General features: G+C 70.2%; 1 protein-coding gene across 1 annotated transcript in view; it reads right to left on the minus strand.

The window, feature by feature from the left end:
• Positions 1 to 1,336: 1,336 nt before the first annotated feature.
• The window catches only part of DNMT3A (DNA methyltransferase 3 alpha), a gene marked incomplete at its 5' end in the record, with an annotated part of 37,247 nt that continues 22,198 nt past the window's right edge, over positions 1,337 to 16,385 (minus strand). Inside the window, 21 exon segments of the mRNA XM_081998189.1 lie at positions 1,337 to 2,459; positions 2,573 to 2,691; positions 2,959 to 3,028; positions 3,572 to 3,657; positions 3,766 to 3,914; positions 4,036 to 4,126; positions 4,394 to 4,539; positions 4,871 to 4,955; positions 5,061 to 5,244; positions 5,972 to 6,084; positions 6,283 to 6,362; positions 6,902 to 6,946; positions 7,231 to 7,380; positions 7,626 to 7,782; positions 8,103 to 8,210; positions 8,299 to 8,378; positions 8,381 to 8,414; positions 8,416 to 8,457; positions 8,574 to 8,780; positions 8,782 to 8,787; positions 15,577 to 15,770. Coding sequence (XP_081854315.1) covers positions 2,318 to 2,459; positions 2,573 to 2,691; positions 2,959 to 3,028; positions 3,572 to 3,657; positions 3,766 to 3,914; positions 4,036 to 4,126; positions 4,394 to 4,539; positions 4,871 to 4,955; positions 5,061 to 5,244; positions 5,972 to 6,084; positions 6,283 to 6,362; positions 6,902 to 6,946; positions 7,231 to 7,380; positions 7,626 to 7,782; positions 8,103 to 8,210; positions 8,299 to 8,378; positions 8,381 to 8,414; positions 8,416 to 8,457; positions 8,574 to 8,780; positions 8,782 to 8,787; positions 15,577 to 15,770 — 2,288 coding nt within the window. The 3' untranslated portion in view covers positions 1,337 to 2,317.

Below are 16,385 nucleotides of genomic sequence, written 5' to 3' on the forward strand. Positions count from 1 at the left end.
CGCCTCGCCTCCTTTACCACCTGGCAAAGCTGGGCCCCGCGGCGTCGCCCACCGCAGCCGCCCTGCGCCGGCTCAGCTCCCCGCGCCACCCGCACCGACAGAGGGGCCTCCGAACCCCCGGTAGCACCAGGCGCGGTGGGGAGGTGGGGGGCCCCGGGGCCGCCCCCCGCCTGCCCCCGCCGCCATCGGTCCCAGCACCTCTCAGCACCCCGGGGCGGCCGGCGCGGCTCGCTGCCAATTAGCCAGCACCCCGCAGCGAGCGGCCGGCGGCCCCCGTCCCCACACGGACCCCCGGCACCTTTCACAGTTAGAGAAGAGACGGCGACGGGCCGGAGACCCTCCGAGAGCCTCCCCTGCGCCGTAGCACCAGTCCCTGGCCCCGCCGGAGCCCCTCCGCTCCGGCCCTGGGCACGGGATCCGGCCGTCCCACCGGGGACGTGGGGCAATGCCCCCGCACCAAGCCGGACCCACCGACCTCCCACGGCACCCACAGCTGCCAGACAAGTAGCACCATCCACAGCAATGCCAGCACCTGCCTGCGTCCTGCCCGCACCCTGCCTGCAACGCACCACGGCTCCCCTCTGCACCGCCAACGCCGCCGCAGCTCCCGGCCCGCTGCGGCCAGGGCTGCCTGCCCTCAACACCGACACCGACACCGCCGCTTCCCCGCGCCCGCCGAGCACCTCGCGGGCACCCATCACCCCAGAAAGGGGGTACGGGGCCACCCCCGGCACGGGGCACCGACGAGACGCAGCCACTCCAAAAACGCACTCGGAGAGAGGAGCGACGCCCCGAGCCGCCCGCTGCGCCAGGCGACGGCGCGGGCGGCACCGGGGGCCCATCGCGGCTCACCGGGACGTCGCCCTCCTGCTGCCCAGCCTGGCCCCGCAGATGTAGCACCAGGGTCTGGGGACCCGCAGCCGTCCCCGTCCCGTGCCGGAAGCGCCCCAGCCGCGCTCCGGCACCGCTCTGTCCCGCACTCGCTCCCGGCCTGCCTCCCGGCCTGCCCGCGTCCCTGCCGGCGCGGCACCGCCACAGCTTTCGGCAAGAGCCCGATTCACAGCACCCGTGCCCCGCGCCGCCCCGGCAGGCAGCGCCTGCAGGCAGGAGCACCCCGCCGCCGGGTCGGGGGGGGACAACCAGCACCGGCCCGGCCGGGGACGCCACGTACGCAGAAGAGCACCAGTACGTTTGTGCGCGTCGCGGGCAGGGCGGGCAGCGCGGGCAGGGCCGGGCAGGGCAGGGCGGCCATCCGCCGCCGCCGCCGAGGGAGGCGCTTCCTTTTAGGACAGAAAAAGGTTATTGCATGACTCGGGATGGAGACGCTTCCCGCCCGGCCGCCGCCCCGGCCCCCTCCCGCGCCGCTCGCTCAGAAAGGCCCGGCACGTAAGGCAACATGGAAGCTGATGTCTCGACTCACCCCGCTGTTTAAAAGCACCATTATGAAGTCAGGTTGTACAGTAGTAACAGTACCTTTTATATATATATATATCTATATCTCATATCTATCATATATATATAAACTGTAAACAAGAGGTAACAGCGGCTCTAGGGTTTGCTTTCTTCAAGGTTTCCTGTGTGGTAGGCACCCAAAATACTGTAGAAAAGGTGTGTGTTGTGGTGTGTGTGTTCTCGGCTTCCCTGCCACTTGGGTTGGCTCCATATCACCAGTGAACGGTGCTGGTGGAAGAGTGAGGCTCAGTCGCTGGGCGTTGCGGAGCCGGCCGAGCGCCTCCCTGCCGCTTCGCGCTCCCCCCAAGCTCGCCGGGCCGGCGGCCGGGCCGCGAGCTCGGCGCAGACGGAGCGGGTCTCCTTCGCCTCCGCCTCTCCCGGCTGGGGTTTCCCGCTGCCGTTTCCCCTCCTCCGAGAGCAGAGCCGGCGACGGCATCTCGTCTCACCCGCTGCTCCGAGAAGCGGAAACCAAACCAACAGAAAAACCCAGCCAGAAAAGAGCGGAAAATTAAAAGGTTACCCCAAAATAAAATCGTTTTGGTTTTTTGTTTGTTTTTTTTTGTTTGTTTGTTTGTTTTTCGTTTCGTTTTTGTTTTTTTGTCGTTTTCGTTGGTTTTTTTGTGTGTTTTTTTTTCTTTTTTTTGCTTTTTTTTTTTTAAATAGGCTAAAAGCTGAACATTGGAAATTCAGGAGAGGACACCGAACCCTTTCGCTCGGGGAGACGTGTGCCAGGTTCCCGTCGGGCTGCGAAATCCCGTCTTTCTTCTGGGTGCTGACTCTTCTCACACTCCGCGTTTTCTCTTCTCTTGGTGTGGATGGTTTTGTTTCTGACTCGCTCCGTGTCACCAGTTCCCGTCTGTCTCTCTTAAACACAGGCAAAGTATTCCTTCAGGGGAGCGAAGAGGTGGCGGATCACCGGCACGCTCCAGGATCTGCCGAGCAGTCTCTGCCGGGCCAGGCGGCTCATGTTGGACACGTCCGTGTAATGCACCGGGAAGCCGAAGACCCTGCGGGCACAGGGAAGGGGGACGATGGGGAGCGGGGTCAGGGGGTGCCGGCCCCGATGGACACGGCGCTGCCGGCCCCTGCCCCGCAGCGAGCCCTCGGCCGGCCACAGTACCTCTCCATCTCCGTGCACCACAGGATGTCCTCCTTCTCGTTCATGAAGACGGGGAAATGCTGGTCCTTGCCCTGCTTGATGGAGTTGGAGCGAGTGGTGATAGTTCGCACTTTGCTGAACTGCAAGAGGCACAGGCTGGTCATGCCGGGGGGGCGGGAGAGCCCCCGGCGCGCCGGCCGCGGGCAGGCGGTGCCGCCCCGCGCCAAAGCTGAGACTCCCATCCTGGGGTGCCGGTGCCGTCGCCGTGTCCCTCCTCCACCCTCACAGGACCCCGCCCCGGCAGCCCAAGGGCTGTGGGACCGCCGGGGATGGTGGCAGGACCCCACCGCCCCCTCGGCTGTGCTGTCCCCGCTCCCGCCGGCCGCATCCCGCGTGCCGGGGCTGACCTTTGCTATCCTGCCGTGCTCCAGGCACTCCTGCAGCTCCAGCTTATCGTTGACTGTGGATGCGAGTGGCCTGAGGGAGAGAGACAGGGTGGGCACAGGGTGGCAGCACCACGTCCCCACGCCAGCACCGGTGTGGGCGCAGGGCAGCCCTCCAGCCGGCGTTTGTGGGGTGCGCTGGGCAGCCAAGGCTGTTTTGGGGGGCTGCGGCAGGTGATGGCGAGAAGCAGCCGATCCCCGCGGGAGCCTGCCCGTGGCCACCAGCCATGTGCCACCATGGCCCCCATCCGGGAGGAATGCAGAGGGCAGCCCCGTGCCACCCCACCGGCACGACGCAGCAAGGACAGGACCAGCCTCCTCTATGGGCGCTTTTGGGGTGTCCTGTCACGCAGCGCCACTTTCTGAGCCCCCCCTGCTCCCACCCAGCACCAGCCAGGGCAGGGGAGCCCCAGAGCCACATCTGGGCCCGGGGAGGACCCAGAGGTCTGGCCCTTTCTGCAGCCCCCTCCCTCTCTCCTGGTGCCGGACCAGGGGCTGCCAGACCCCCCAGCCCCGCGACAGGCAGGCAGCTGCCCCAGGCAGGCGAGCGGCAGGGCTCCGGCACGCTCTCACCAACCTGTTCATCCCGGGAAGGTTCCCCCAGAAGTACCGTGCCCTGTGTGCTGCAGACACTTCTTTGGCATCAATCATGACGGGGTTGGACTGCGAGATGGGAGAGAGGCGAGAAGTCAGCGGGGCTTGGCACCCCGCGGCAGGGGCAGGACCCTCGGGGTCCCCTGGGGCGGAGAGCGGCGACCCACCGGCACTCACCTCCAGGAAGCGTGAGATGTCCCTCTTGTCGCTCACCCCCATGGCCACCACGTTCTCGAAGAGCCAGAAGAAGGGCCGGTCGTCGCCCTCCTTGGGCCGCGCTTCGTGGAGCAGGCGGTAAAACTCGAAGAAGAGCCGCCCGGTGCCCTCTGGGTGGCAGAGAGCAAGAGGGGCTGGTGTCAGCGGCAGGGGCCCGGCAGCGGTGGCGGGGGGCTGGTGGCGGGGGGCTGGTGGCGGGGGCCAGCCCCAGCCCGGCGGGGAGACACCTACCGTAGAGCCCCTTCCTGGCCGGGTTGACGATGGAGAGGTCGTTGCAGGGGCTCCCCCCGATCACCAGGTCGAAGGGACCCCACTCCTGTATCTGCAAGAGGGAGAGCCCCCGGTGAGCCGGGCGCTGCCGCCTGCGTGGGGGACAGCGTGCACGCCGGGGGGGGCACCTGGACACACGGTGGGGGCGGATGGCGGCCGAGCTCCCTGGCGGGATGGCAAGGCCGTGCCGGTGAAGCCCGGCGCGTGGGGAGACGCAGGACAAGGGACTGGCCCCATCTGGGGGACATAGGAGCGCTTCGGGAGGACCCGCTGCCTGCGGGGAGAGGGGAGCCGCGGGGAGCCGGCGGGCAGGACGTACGTGTTTCTGGGTGACATTTCGGACGTCCCCGACGTACATGATCTTGCCCTGGTGCCTCACCATGCCCACGGTGATGGAGTCCTCGCACACCTCGGAGGCGATGTAGCGGTCCACCTGGATGCCCAGGTCCTTCAGCACCAGCAGGCCTGCGGGGAGCGGGGCTGGGCTGGGCGGCACGCGGACAGTGGGCCCCCAACCCCTGTCCCGCCCCGGCCTGCCCTGGCGGCACCGCCGTGCCCGGGGCAGAGGAGAGGGCGGGGGCTGCCCACGGGGAATACCCGGCCGGGGGTCCCGCAGGCGGTACAGGTCTGTCCACGCACCGCTGACACCCCGATGGGTGTGGGACCCCCCTGCCCCGAGGCCAGACAGTTGTGGGGTGCAGGCAGGCTGCTCGTCCCACTCCCTTCTTCCCCCCATCCCAAACACGCTCCAGGGAGGGTCCCTATGGGGGCTGCTGGGCCGGGGACCCCCACCCACCTGTGGCGATGCCATCGAAGAGTGAGAGCACGCGGATGGGCTTCCTCTTCTCAGCCGGCACTGGTGGGTACACCTTCGGCGGGTCCTGAAAGCCACGGGTGGGCGTCAAGCGGGGAGTGGGGACATGGGGCAGCAGGGCGAGGGGACACGGGGGGCGGCGGGGAGCCCGGCTGGGGCCAGGGGCACTCACAAACTCCTGGTCGTGGTTGTTGGCGAAGAACATCTGGAGGCGCGAAGGCCAGTCCTCCCGCCGCCGCAGCAGCCCGTAGACGCCCTTATGGCCGCACATGTAGCAGTTCCAGGGGTCCTCCTTGATGGCCGCCTGCGCCGCCCCCGGGCCCACCAGCAGGTCCACGCACTCCACGCAGAAGCACCTGGGAGAGCCGAGAGCCAGCGTCGGGGCTGGGTCTGGTACCCCCTGGCAGCATCCCCGCTATGGGGTGCTGGGGAGTGAGTGCGGGCGGCGGTGGGGCCCGGCGCCCCCGGCACGGCCCCGCTGCCCCAGTGGGACTGAGGCCAGGCTGTGGCCGTGCCCCTCGCTGGCCAGTGCCAGGGGGGCACACCGGGACGGGCAGCCTCATGCTGGGACCTGCCACACTGCCCAAACCTCTGCCAGCCCCATGCCGGGACCCACATGCCGCACCTGGGACCTGCGGCGCCACCAAAACCTCCCAGCCCCATGCCAGGACTGGCATTACCAAATTCCCATGCCAGGACCGGCGCACCACCAAAACCTCCCCAGCCCCACATCGGACTGTAGAATTGCCAAAACTGCCCCAGCCCCAAGCCAGGACTGTGGCATCGCTGAAAATTCCCAGTGCCATGCTGGGACTGGGGCATTGCCGAAATCTCCCCCAGCCCCACACCAGGACCAGGCCATCACCAAAACCTCCCCAGCCTCATGTCTGGACTGGGGCATCACCAAAATGCCACACTGGGACTGTGGCACCACCAAAACCTCCCAGTCCCAAACCTGGACTGGCATCACTGAATTCCCGTACCAGGACTGTGGTGCCTCACCAAAACCTCCCCAGCCCCATGCTGGGACTGTGCCATTGCCGAAACCTCCCCCAGCCCCACGCCGGGACGGCGGCCCCGGACCTGCAGCAGTTGTTGTTGCCGCACATGAGCACCTCGCGGCCGCCGCAGCAGATGGTACAGTAGGACTGGTATCCGTCGTCGTCGTACTGGTACGCGCACTCCAAGAAGCAGTTCTGGGGGAAAGCCAAGGCGTGAGCGCGGTGCGGCCCGGGCCCTGCGCCGCGATGCCGCTGCGAGGCCAGGCACCCTGCGAGGGCACCGGGGCAGTTCCTGGCAGAGAGGCCTGGCAGGGAGACCTCCGGGACAGGGTGTTTGGGGGGCGCGGCCGTGCCCGCTTGCCTGCCGCCAGGGCTGCCTGCGCCGCGCTGTACCTTGCAGTTTTGGCACATTCCTCCGATAAAGAGAGGGTGCTCCAGGGTCACGTTGAGGCTCCCGCAGGAGATGCAGATGTCTGAGAGCAGGAGGGGAGATGTTACCTCCAGGCTCTGCGGCACCCCACAGCGGGGCGAGCCCGGCGCGCGGGGAGCAGCCTGACCCCGAGCCACGTCCTGCTGCTGCCCCCGGCAAACACTCGCCCCCCCCGAGCTGGGGAGCGGCAGGGCCCTCCCCCAGCCCCAAACTGCCGGCACCAATGGGACAGCCACTGCGGTGCGACGGGGACCAACCCTGGGGACAGTGGGGTGGGGCTCCCAGCGCCTCCCCGGCCCCCCAGCCCTCCCTCGCTCCATGCCCAGGCTCAGCCCTTTCCGGGCCAGTGACCCCAGCCCCGGGCAGGGTCCCAGGGGTCCCCAGCAGTATCTGGGACAGGCCACCATCATGTCACGGCTGCCGCTGGCCCTGCTGCCAGCCAGGCTGAGGGATGGCACAAGCCCGTCCTCTGGCCCCGTGGGCCCCCCTTGCCCCCCAGCTCTGCAGCCAGCATTGGTGCCCAGCCGAAGGGACCCTCCAGCCCAGCCCCGTCCCCGGGGCCAGGCACCGCCCCACACTCACCCTCGATGTTCCTGCATTTCTGCCGGACCTCATAAACGAGCCGCTCTGGGGAGGGAGAGAGGGGTCGGGGTCGGAGGGATTCTGCCCCGTGCCAGCCAGCTCCCCTCCGCGCAGACCCTGCAGCGGGGCCAAGGGAGGGGACCCCCAGGAGGGAAGGTCCCCAATGGAGCAGGGGACCTGGCCCAGAGCAGCTTTCACCCCACAGCCCCCCACGGTGAGCACAGCCCTCCCGGCACCGGGACCAAGCCGTGGCAGGGTCATGGCCAAGCAAACCCCTGTGGAGGGCGGAGGGGGGGGCACAGGGGCATCCCCGACTCCCCGGGCGGTACCTCGGGTGCGCTCGTCAATGATCTCCTTGACCTTCGGCTTCTCTGTTGTGCTTTTCCTGGGTTTTTTGGCGGGCGGGGGTGGTGCGTAGGCGGCTGCTTCCGGCTCTACCCACATCTCCGTGTAAACTTCTTTGTAGGGGTTTCGCTCCTCTGCAAGGGGTGCATGGGGTCCCATCAGTGGAGTTCCGTCAGAGGGGTCCCGGTGGCCCCGCACCCCACAGGGGGACCTGCCCTCCCAGGACCTGCCACCAGCCCCATGGTGCATCCTCTGCCCGAGCCCGTGCCACCCTGGTGATGCCGGAGCCGACGGCTGGGGGTCCCGGGGGAACTCAACTCGCCAAGGCCACCGAGCGGGTCCCTGTCCTGCGAGCAGGGCCCCGCGCATGCCCGCTCACCTTCGGGGGGCTCCAGGCCCTTGGGGCCGGAGGGCTGGAAGCCGCCCAGGGCCCACTCGATCATCTGCTTGTTCTGGATCTCCACCACCTTGGAGGTGTCCGTCTCATCGTTCTCGGGGCACGCCGGGAAGATCTTCCCTGCTCTGCTGCTTGCCACCTGCCGGGGGAGCCGCAGGCCCGGCCATCACCCACCCTGCCCAGGAGGTTCCCACCCTCAACCCCAGGTTCCCAGACACCCCCAAAGTCTCCTGAGGGAGTGCCCTAGACCCCCCACCCTTTAAGAGACACCCTGTGCTCCCCAGGACGCTGCTGGGTGTGGGAGGCGAGGCAGAGCCTGATCATGGCGGGGCGGAGAGGCAGCTGCCTGCTCCCACACCCCCTGCCTGGGGTTGGCAGGACAGACCCGCTCGGGCACCGATGTCCCCCCCGACCCACCGGTGCTGGGGGGGCCGGTGCCAGCCTGCCGCCGGCGCTCACCTGCAGGACCTCGTAGATGGCTTTGCGGTACATGGGCTGCTTGTTGTAGGTGGCCTGGTGGAAGGCGCTGGCGAAGGAGCTGAGCGGCAGGAGCTTCTCCACGCAGACCTGGGAGGCAGGACGTGGCTGTGAGCCTAGGGGGGATGCCTGGGGCTGGGGGGGCTGTCCAGACCCCCACCCCATGGGTGCCACTTACCACCGAGAACTTGCCGTCCCCGAACCACATCACCCAGCGGGTGCCCTCAGCCGCCCGGCTCCGGCCCGTCATCCACCAGAAACGATGCGCCCGGGCCACCAGGAGAAGCCGCGCAGCCTTGCCCCACACCAGCTCGCCGATGCCGAAGCCCCGGCCGTCCTGCGCCGCGACGAGACGAGCGGGGAAGGTCAGAGGCCGGTGGGGAAGGGCTGTCCGCACCCCTGGGGGGCAGCGGCCCCGCAAAGCCCCCCTTCCCTGGCCGGCCCTGCCCTCACCTCGTATTCGGGCTCGTCGTCGGCAGACTTGGAGGTGTTCTTGTCGACGGCATCGGCCACCACTGGCTCAGGCGTGGTGGCCACGTTGGGCGAGGCAGGGTCGGTGGGCTGCTGCGAGGCGGGGGGGGCTGGCCTCCTCCTCCTTCTGGGCTCTGCCCGTGGCGTCTCCTCCACCACGTTCATCACGGCGATCACCTTTGCCTTCTTCCTCCGCCTGGGGAGGGACGCACACATGCAGCGGTCAGGGCAGGGCTGCGGGGCGCCCTGAGACGCGGGCAGAGGGCAGGCAGGGTGCCCTGGGCCTGCAGCCCCCCAGGACAGCCCCCAAGCAGCAGGCGCTACCACAGCAGCCTCCCCGGGCAAGCGGGGACCCCCAGGCTGCCCCCGGGCCACCCCCCTGAGCTCCCGTGCCTCAGTTTTCCTCTGCGGTCGGGGGAAACAACTTGGGGAGCGCTCGCAGAGCTGCCGGGGGGCTCTGGGGGAACGGGGAGGCTGCGGCCACCCCTCCCGGGGGTGTCCCCGAGGGGGGCGTCCCCCATGACACGACCCCCGGCCCCCCAGCCACGGTACGGCTCCCGAGCCCTGCACAGCTCACCCCGTACCGGCCGGGGGGGGTGGCGTGGCCCCCCGCTGCCGCCCCCCTCAGCCCCCTTCCCCAGCACACGGCGCAGCCCCGCAAGGCCTGTCCCCTGGGGGGCAGCTCCAGCGCCAGCGGAGACCCCGCCCGGGCACCCACCGCCCCCGGGCCGGGCCGACCTCCCCGCGGGGGCCACCTACCCATGCGGGCTGGGCGCCGCGGCGGGCCGGGCCGAGTTGAGCCGAATTGAGCCGAGCTGAGCCGGGACAGGCTGGGCCGAGCCGGGCCGGGCCGAGCCGAGCCGAGCCGAGCCGAGCCGAGCCGACTCGAGCCGAGCCGAGCCGAGCCGAGCCGAGCCGGGCCGGGCCGGGCCGGGCCGCGGGGCAGGGCGGGCGGTCCTTTGTCTGGGCTCCCCGGGTCACATGGTGCCTCCCGGCCCGGCTGGTTGGCTGCGGCGGGGAGGGGCCGCGCGGCGCCGAGGGGACAGCCCGGCCCGGCCCCCTCGCCCGCGCCTCGGCCCGGCTCGGCCGCTCGGCCTCGCTCGGCAAATCGTCCCTGCTCGGCAAATCGTCCCTGCTCGGCAACTCGGGTCGGGTCGGACCCGCTCGGGTCGGGTCAGCCCCACTCGGGTCGGCTCGGCTCCGCTCGGGTCGGCTCGGCAACTCGGGTCGGCCTCACGCGGGTCGGCTCGGCTCCGCTCGGCCCAGCTCGGCTAGGCAGCTCGGCCCGGCCCGGCCCGGCGGGCTCGGATCTCTCACTGCGGCCCGGTCCCCCTTGCCTCGGCTCCGCTGTCTCCCCGCGGTCCGGTCCCGTTGCAATCGGCCCGGCTCCCCGGCCACCCCCCGCACGGGCCGGTGCACCTTCCTCGCTCCCCGGGCCCGGCCCCGCGGTCGGGCGGCAGCAGGGGGCTGGGGGCTCCCCGGTCACCCGGGCCGGGCCTCCGCGGTACTCACCGGCCCGGAGGCAGCGATCCCGTCCGGGCTGGGCTGCGGCGGCCTCCCCGCCGCGGGGCCGCTCCGCGCCGCCTTTTGTCCCAGGGCCGCGGCCCCCGGCCCCTTTGTGCTGCGGGGCGGCGGGACGGGCCGGGGGCGGCGGCGCCCCGGGGGACCGCGCCCCGGCACGGCAGGAATCCGCCCGGGGGGCTCCGACCTCGCCGGCCCCCCCGCGCCGGCCCTGGCGGGACCCGCCGGCCCAGCCCGCCCCAGCGGCACTGCAGCGCGGGGCCGGCGGCTGCTCCGGGCGGGCCCGTCCCCACCACAGCGCCCAGTCCAGCCCGTCCACACACCCGCACGGCACTGGTGCGGGACCACATCGCCCAGTTCAGCTCATCCCCATGCACCCGCATGGCATTGGTGTGGGACCACAGCGCCCAGTCCAGCCCGTCCACACACCCGCACGGCACTGGTGCGGGACCACAGCGCCCAGTCCAGCCTGTCCACACACCCGCACGGCACTGGTGCGGGACCACAGCGCCCAGTCCAGCCTGTCCACACACCCGCACGGCACTGGTGCGGGACCACAGCGCCCAGTCCAGCCCGTCCACACACCCGCACGGCACTGGTGCGGGACCACAGCGCCCAGTCCAGCCCGTCCGCACATCCGCACGGCACTGGTGCGGGACCACATCGCCCAGTTCAGCTCATCCCCATGCACCCGCATGGCATTGGTGTGGGACCACAGCGCCCAGTCCAGCCCGTCCACACACCCGCACGGCACTGGTGCGGGACCACAGCGCCCACTCCAGCCCGTCCGCACACCCGCATGGCACTGGTGTGGGACCACAGCGCCCAGTCCAGCCCGTCCGCACACCTGCATGGCACTGGTGCGGGACCACAGCGCCCAGTCCAGCCTGTCCACACACCCGCACGGCACTGGTGTGGGACCACAGTGCCCAGTCCAGCCCGTCCGCACACCCGCACGGCACTGGTGTGGGACCACATCGCCCAGTTCAGCCCATCCGCATGCACCGACACCAGTATGGCCCACTCTGGCCCAGTCTGGACTCAGCTGTCCCAGTTCAGGCCTGTCTGCAGGCTGCAACCCAGCAGTATGCCCAGCCCGGGGCCATGGCAGACCGTGGCTGGGACGGTGGGCTCGCTGGGACAGGCTGCCCCCGCCAGCGCCTGCCGAGGCAGATGGGGGGCAGGTACTGTCCTCGTCACCCCCAGCTCCCCAGAGCAGCTGCAGCTGGGCAGAGAGCCAGATACCCCAAAACATGTCTCCCAGTGATGGCCTGTCCCCTGGCACGTCCCTCAGGAACCGATGTCCTGACAAACGAGAGCCGACGCACCCCAAAGCCCATTCCCCTGACTCCAGCTCCCCGCGGCACAGCCCGGACCGCTCAGGCACCCCCCATGCCCCGCAGCGGGGGTACGTGTCCCCCCAGCAGCCACGCGCCCCAAGGGATGTCCCCAGTGGTGGCATGGCCTGCGCCGTGCCATGTGCCCGGCCTCTGTCCTGTGAGGATGGCGACAAGGACGAGGCAGCAGCACCCGCCACCCCGGCAGCAGTCTGTCACCCATGGGCTCCACCATGTCCCCTCTCCTTCCCCACGGCTGGCGGCAGGCAGGGGCAGGGCCCCATGGGACCCCCCGGCAGGGTGCCGGGTGCCAAACCACTGTGGGGTGCAGGCAGGGCTGCAGGGTGCTCGCGCCAGCCCTTCTGCAGCGCCCAGGCCGCCGGCACGGCTGCCGTGGGGTGCCGGCGTCTCCCTCCCGGCATGGCGGGGTGTTTTCGGGAGTGTGTTTTTCACCGATGCCGAGCAGAGCAAGGAGCCTGGGTGGGAGCCGCAGCCCCGGGCTGCGATGGGACACGCTTGGGGTGCCGGCACCCTGGGGCAGCCCCCGGCAGGCTGTGGGTCCGGGGTCCCCGGGGCTGGGGGTCCCCGGGGCCCAGGCAGGCGGTGTCCGGCAGAGCTCCTAGCCCTGGGACCCCTTTGTGTTGCAGAGTGCAGGGACAAAGGGGCCGATGGCCGTCACCCCCCGGGCATGGGGCTGCCCCCCAGGGGGGAGGGCTGTGGGGCTGGGAGGGGGGATGGCAGCAGAGCCCTCCTGCCCCACGAACCCCCACCCTGCGCCGGGGGTGCCTTGGCCGAACCACCTCGCCCACGGCAGCCCCCTTGGCACCCCACACCAGCAGCACGGCTGCACCCCAGTGCCAGGCCAGCGCCCCCCCCCCCCGGCCCCCCCAGCGCCCCTCGGCCGTGCCAGAGCCACAAAACTGCTTTGGGGACCCGGAAAATGATTCAGAGGCGAACCCACGCGAGGGGCTCCACGGGCACTGCGGCGCCGCGGGGGGCGCCGGCGGGGGGGGGGGCGGCGGGGCAGAGGAGGGACGGAGCCGCGGGAGGGACCTGGGCCCCCCGCGGGGGGGGGTCTGCCGTGTCCCGGGGCGGAGGGAGGAAATCTCCCATCCGCCGGTCGTTAGCGCCGAGATAAGCCGGGTCTCCAGGCGATGGGCACATCCAGGCAATCAACCCAACCCAACCGCCCCGCTGCCCTCGGGCCCCTGCCCCACCCCCAGCCCCCTTCCCTGTCCTTGTCCTCGCCCCACCCCACCCCATCTCCATCTTGATCTTCATCCCATCTCCACCCCCATCCCCATTCCCCTCTCCATCTCCATCCCATCTCCATCTTGATCTTCATCCCATCTCCATCCCCATCTCCACCCCCATTCCCATTCCCACTCCCACCCCCATCCCCATGCCCATCTCCATCTCTGTCTCCAACTCCATCTTGATCTTCATCCCATCTCCACCCCCATCCCCATCTCCATCTTCATCCCCATCCCCACCCCCATCCCCATCTCCATCTTCATCCCATCTCCATCTCCATCTTCATCCCATCTCCATCTCCATCCTCATCTCCATCTTCATCCCATCCCCTCCCCATCCTCATCTCCATCCCCACCTCCATCCCATCCCTATCTCCATCTGCAAACCCATCCCCATCCCCATCTCCATCTCCACCCACCTCTGCCCCATCTCTATTTCCTGCCCCACCCCTGCCCCACAGCTGGCACAGGGATAGGGGTGCACAGATGACACCAGGGCCCAGCTGAGGGTGTCCCAGCACGGACAGGCAAGGCTCAGTGCCTGGTACCGCTCCGGCTGCGGCCCTGGGGCTGGCGAGCGGCAGCGACGGCCCCCGGAGCCTGTGCGGGGTGAGGAAGAGGAGGGAAGGCTGGAAGGGGCCAGGCCGTCCCCACCCCCACCGCAGCACCCCAGCCAAGCTGCTGGGACCCCACCAGGCAGCCTCTGCCCCCCCAAACAGCGCTGGGGCGCAGGGGCATGGGTGGTGGGTGTCCCTGTTGCGGGCGGCACGGGGCCGTGCCCGGCGCACGGCGGGGGAAGACCCGGCACCGTCCGGGGATGGGGAGCGGCCGTGTCTGGCCGACGGGACGCTGCCAGCCCGCTCCGCTCGCTAAAACACACTCCGGAGCGACGGGTGACAAGCTTGGGGACCTCCGCAGAGAGGAAACAGCCGGGGCTGAAGGGTCGTGCCGTGCCGTGGGGATCCCTTACCGGCGAGGGGTTCCTGCCCACCAGCCCTCCGGGTCCCTGGCACCCCCAAAGGAGCAAACCCCTTCGGGCCACAGCCAGGGCCATATCAGAGCGCGGCCGGCGCTGTGGCCGGCACGGGGAGCTCACCGGAGGGAGGGAAAGGGCAAGGGTCCCCCCGGGGACCGCGCCGCTGACACCATCAGCGAGTGACGAGTGGCGCTGGGCGTGCAGCTCGGGCGCCGTCCGCCGAGCCGGGGGAAAGGCCGATGCAGCCTGCACACGATCCAGGCTTCTCCCCGTAATGAAAAGAAAACACTCAGTCCTGTTAGAACACCAGAGGAATCAGACGCAGCGAAACTCAGCATTGTTTGCGGATCCTCACAAGAAGTATTTTGATTTTTTTAGCATTTTTTCCCCAATTACTTTTGGCTGACGAGCGGTTCTGGCTGACCTGAATCTGCATTTGTCTTGGCGAGTGAACCGTGTGTTGGAAAATTGTTACTCGGCGGCTGCAACCACCAACCTCCCCGGCTGTGCCGAGCTGCGGTCTGCCCCGCACACTGGGCATGGCACGGCACGGCCGGCAGCTGCCTGCACTGGCCGGGGCAGCCACCACAGGCCCCTGCCGGAGCCCACGGCGCAGGGGTCCGTCCGTGGCACCGCCGGCGGCACCTGCGGTGCTCCCCGTGCCGGGCAGCAAACCTGGACCATGACCATGTATTTGGCAAAGCCCCTTCCAGGCACTCAGCCCACCTGCGCCCGGGGGTGCCCACCCCGGCCGGGACGCCCCGCTGGCTAAACCTCTGCCCGCGGGCAGCAGCTGTGCGCAGCCCCGGGTCCAGCGGTGACCCCCCCGCAGCCCTGGCTGCCAGCCCCCCATGGGGCGGTGGGACCCCTTGGGCCCATGCCGGCCACCCCGGGAGCAGCTGATCCACGGGATCCCCTGGCACGGCCACCCTGGCCGTGCCCTGTGCCGCACGGGAATGGCCTGGCCGTGCCCTGCGGGATGCCCTGGCCGTGCCAGCCTCCCCCCGTCCCCACGCGGTGACGGCGTGACGGCGCTCGGCAGCGCAGGGCTATAAATAGTGCCGAGGGGACCCGTTGCCAGGGAGACCCGCTGGCAGCGGGGGGACGACGCAGAGAACGGGGCGAGGGCGGAACGGGGGGGACGCCAGTGGGGACGGGACCCCCAGGACCCCCGGGGCACCCACGGAGCCCCTGCCCCACGGCGCGCCCCCGAGCGGCTGTCTGCGCCGCGGCCCGCCCGCAGTCCTGCGCCTGCGCCGCGGCCGGGGCTCCCACCACCCCCAGCCTCCCGCCGCTGCCCTCGGCTCTGCGGATTTTGGCTGCGTCATGGCGCGCGCTGGTTCCCCGGGAAACCGTCAGGAACGGCACATCCCGCAGGAGAAGGGCAGGCCCCGTGCTGCCTGCGCCGGCAGCTGCGCGCACCGGGCCTCTGGCCCCCGGCTTATGGTGGCCCCCGGCGGGGGGCACAGGCGCGAGAGGCGAAGCTGCCCGCCCGGGCCATGGCGCGGAACCCGGGTGCCGGCAGGGCAGCGGCACCGCCGCAGCGGTCCCACGGGGAGTGCCCGCCCCGCCGCCAGCCTCATGGCGCGGCACAAGCCGGGGTGCCCTGCGATGCGGCTGCGCGCCCGAGGCCCCGCTCTGTGCTGCCGGCCCCTCAACGCAGCCGGTCACCCCGGCACTGCCAGCGCCTGGCAGAGCGCTCTGTGTGTGCCGCGTTTTGCCGGAGCTCTGCCTGCCGTCATTAGCGATGCCGCAATTAACCGTGGGAGCCTCGGACGCAGCTAGACGCCGCGGAGCTTGGGGTGCTCAGACCACGTAGCGCCGCGCAGCCCACCCCATCCCGGCATCACCGCCATGGCCCCCCTCCCCACCCTCCCCGGCGGCGTCCGTCTCCTCACCTCCCTCTTCCAGCGCGCCAGCCACTCGTCCCGCTTCCTCTTGCTGATGTAGTAGGGGTCCCCGGCCTGGAAGGTGTGCCGCTGCATGGGCCGCTGCCGCAGGCTCGACTCCCAGCCCAGCCCGCCGCGCAGCCGCCCGCGGGAGCCCTGCCGCCGGAGGGAGAGAGAGGAGGCTGAAGGCCGCGGCTCCGGCGCTGCCGCGGGCACCGGGGACGGCAGCGCGGCAGGAGCCCTGGCCCGGGACAGGCAGGGCTCTGCGGGGAGGGGACGGAGTGGAGCTGCTGGGGGGGACTGGCCAGCGGAGATGGGCATGGGGGGCACTGCCTGCCTGGGTGCGCACGCACACACACACGTGCGCACGCACACGCACGCACACACATGCACACATACATGTGCGCACACGTGCACACACATACCTGCACACACACACCTGCACACACGTGTGCGTACACACAGGTGCGCACACATGTGCATGCACGCGCACACACACGCGCACACACACATGCATGCATGCATACACATGCACACACACATGGACACACACATACGCCATACGCACACGTGCACGCACACGTGCACACAAACATGTGCACGCACACACACATGCACACACACGTGTGCGCGCACACACACGTGCACGCACACACATACATGCACACACACACGCACGCATGCACACGCCCACAGCTGTACCAGGACCTGGATGCACCGGGGCTGGGCACCACGCGGTGGCTGGCTGCACCTCGACGGGCACCGCCAGCGCCGTCCACGGCACGGCTCTGCGCCACGCCGACGTGCTCTGCCCGGGC

Source organism: Phaethon aethereus (genome assembly GCF_964289735.1).
Source record: "Phaethon aethereus genome assembly, chromosome: 3".
NCBI classification, from domain to species: Eukaryota; Metazoa; Chordata; class Aves; order Phaethontiformes; family Phaethontidae; genus Phaethon; species Phaethon aethereus.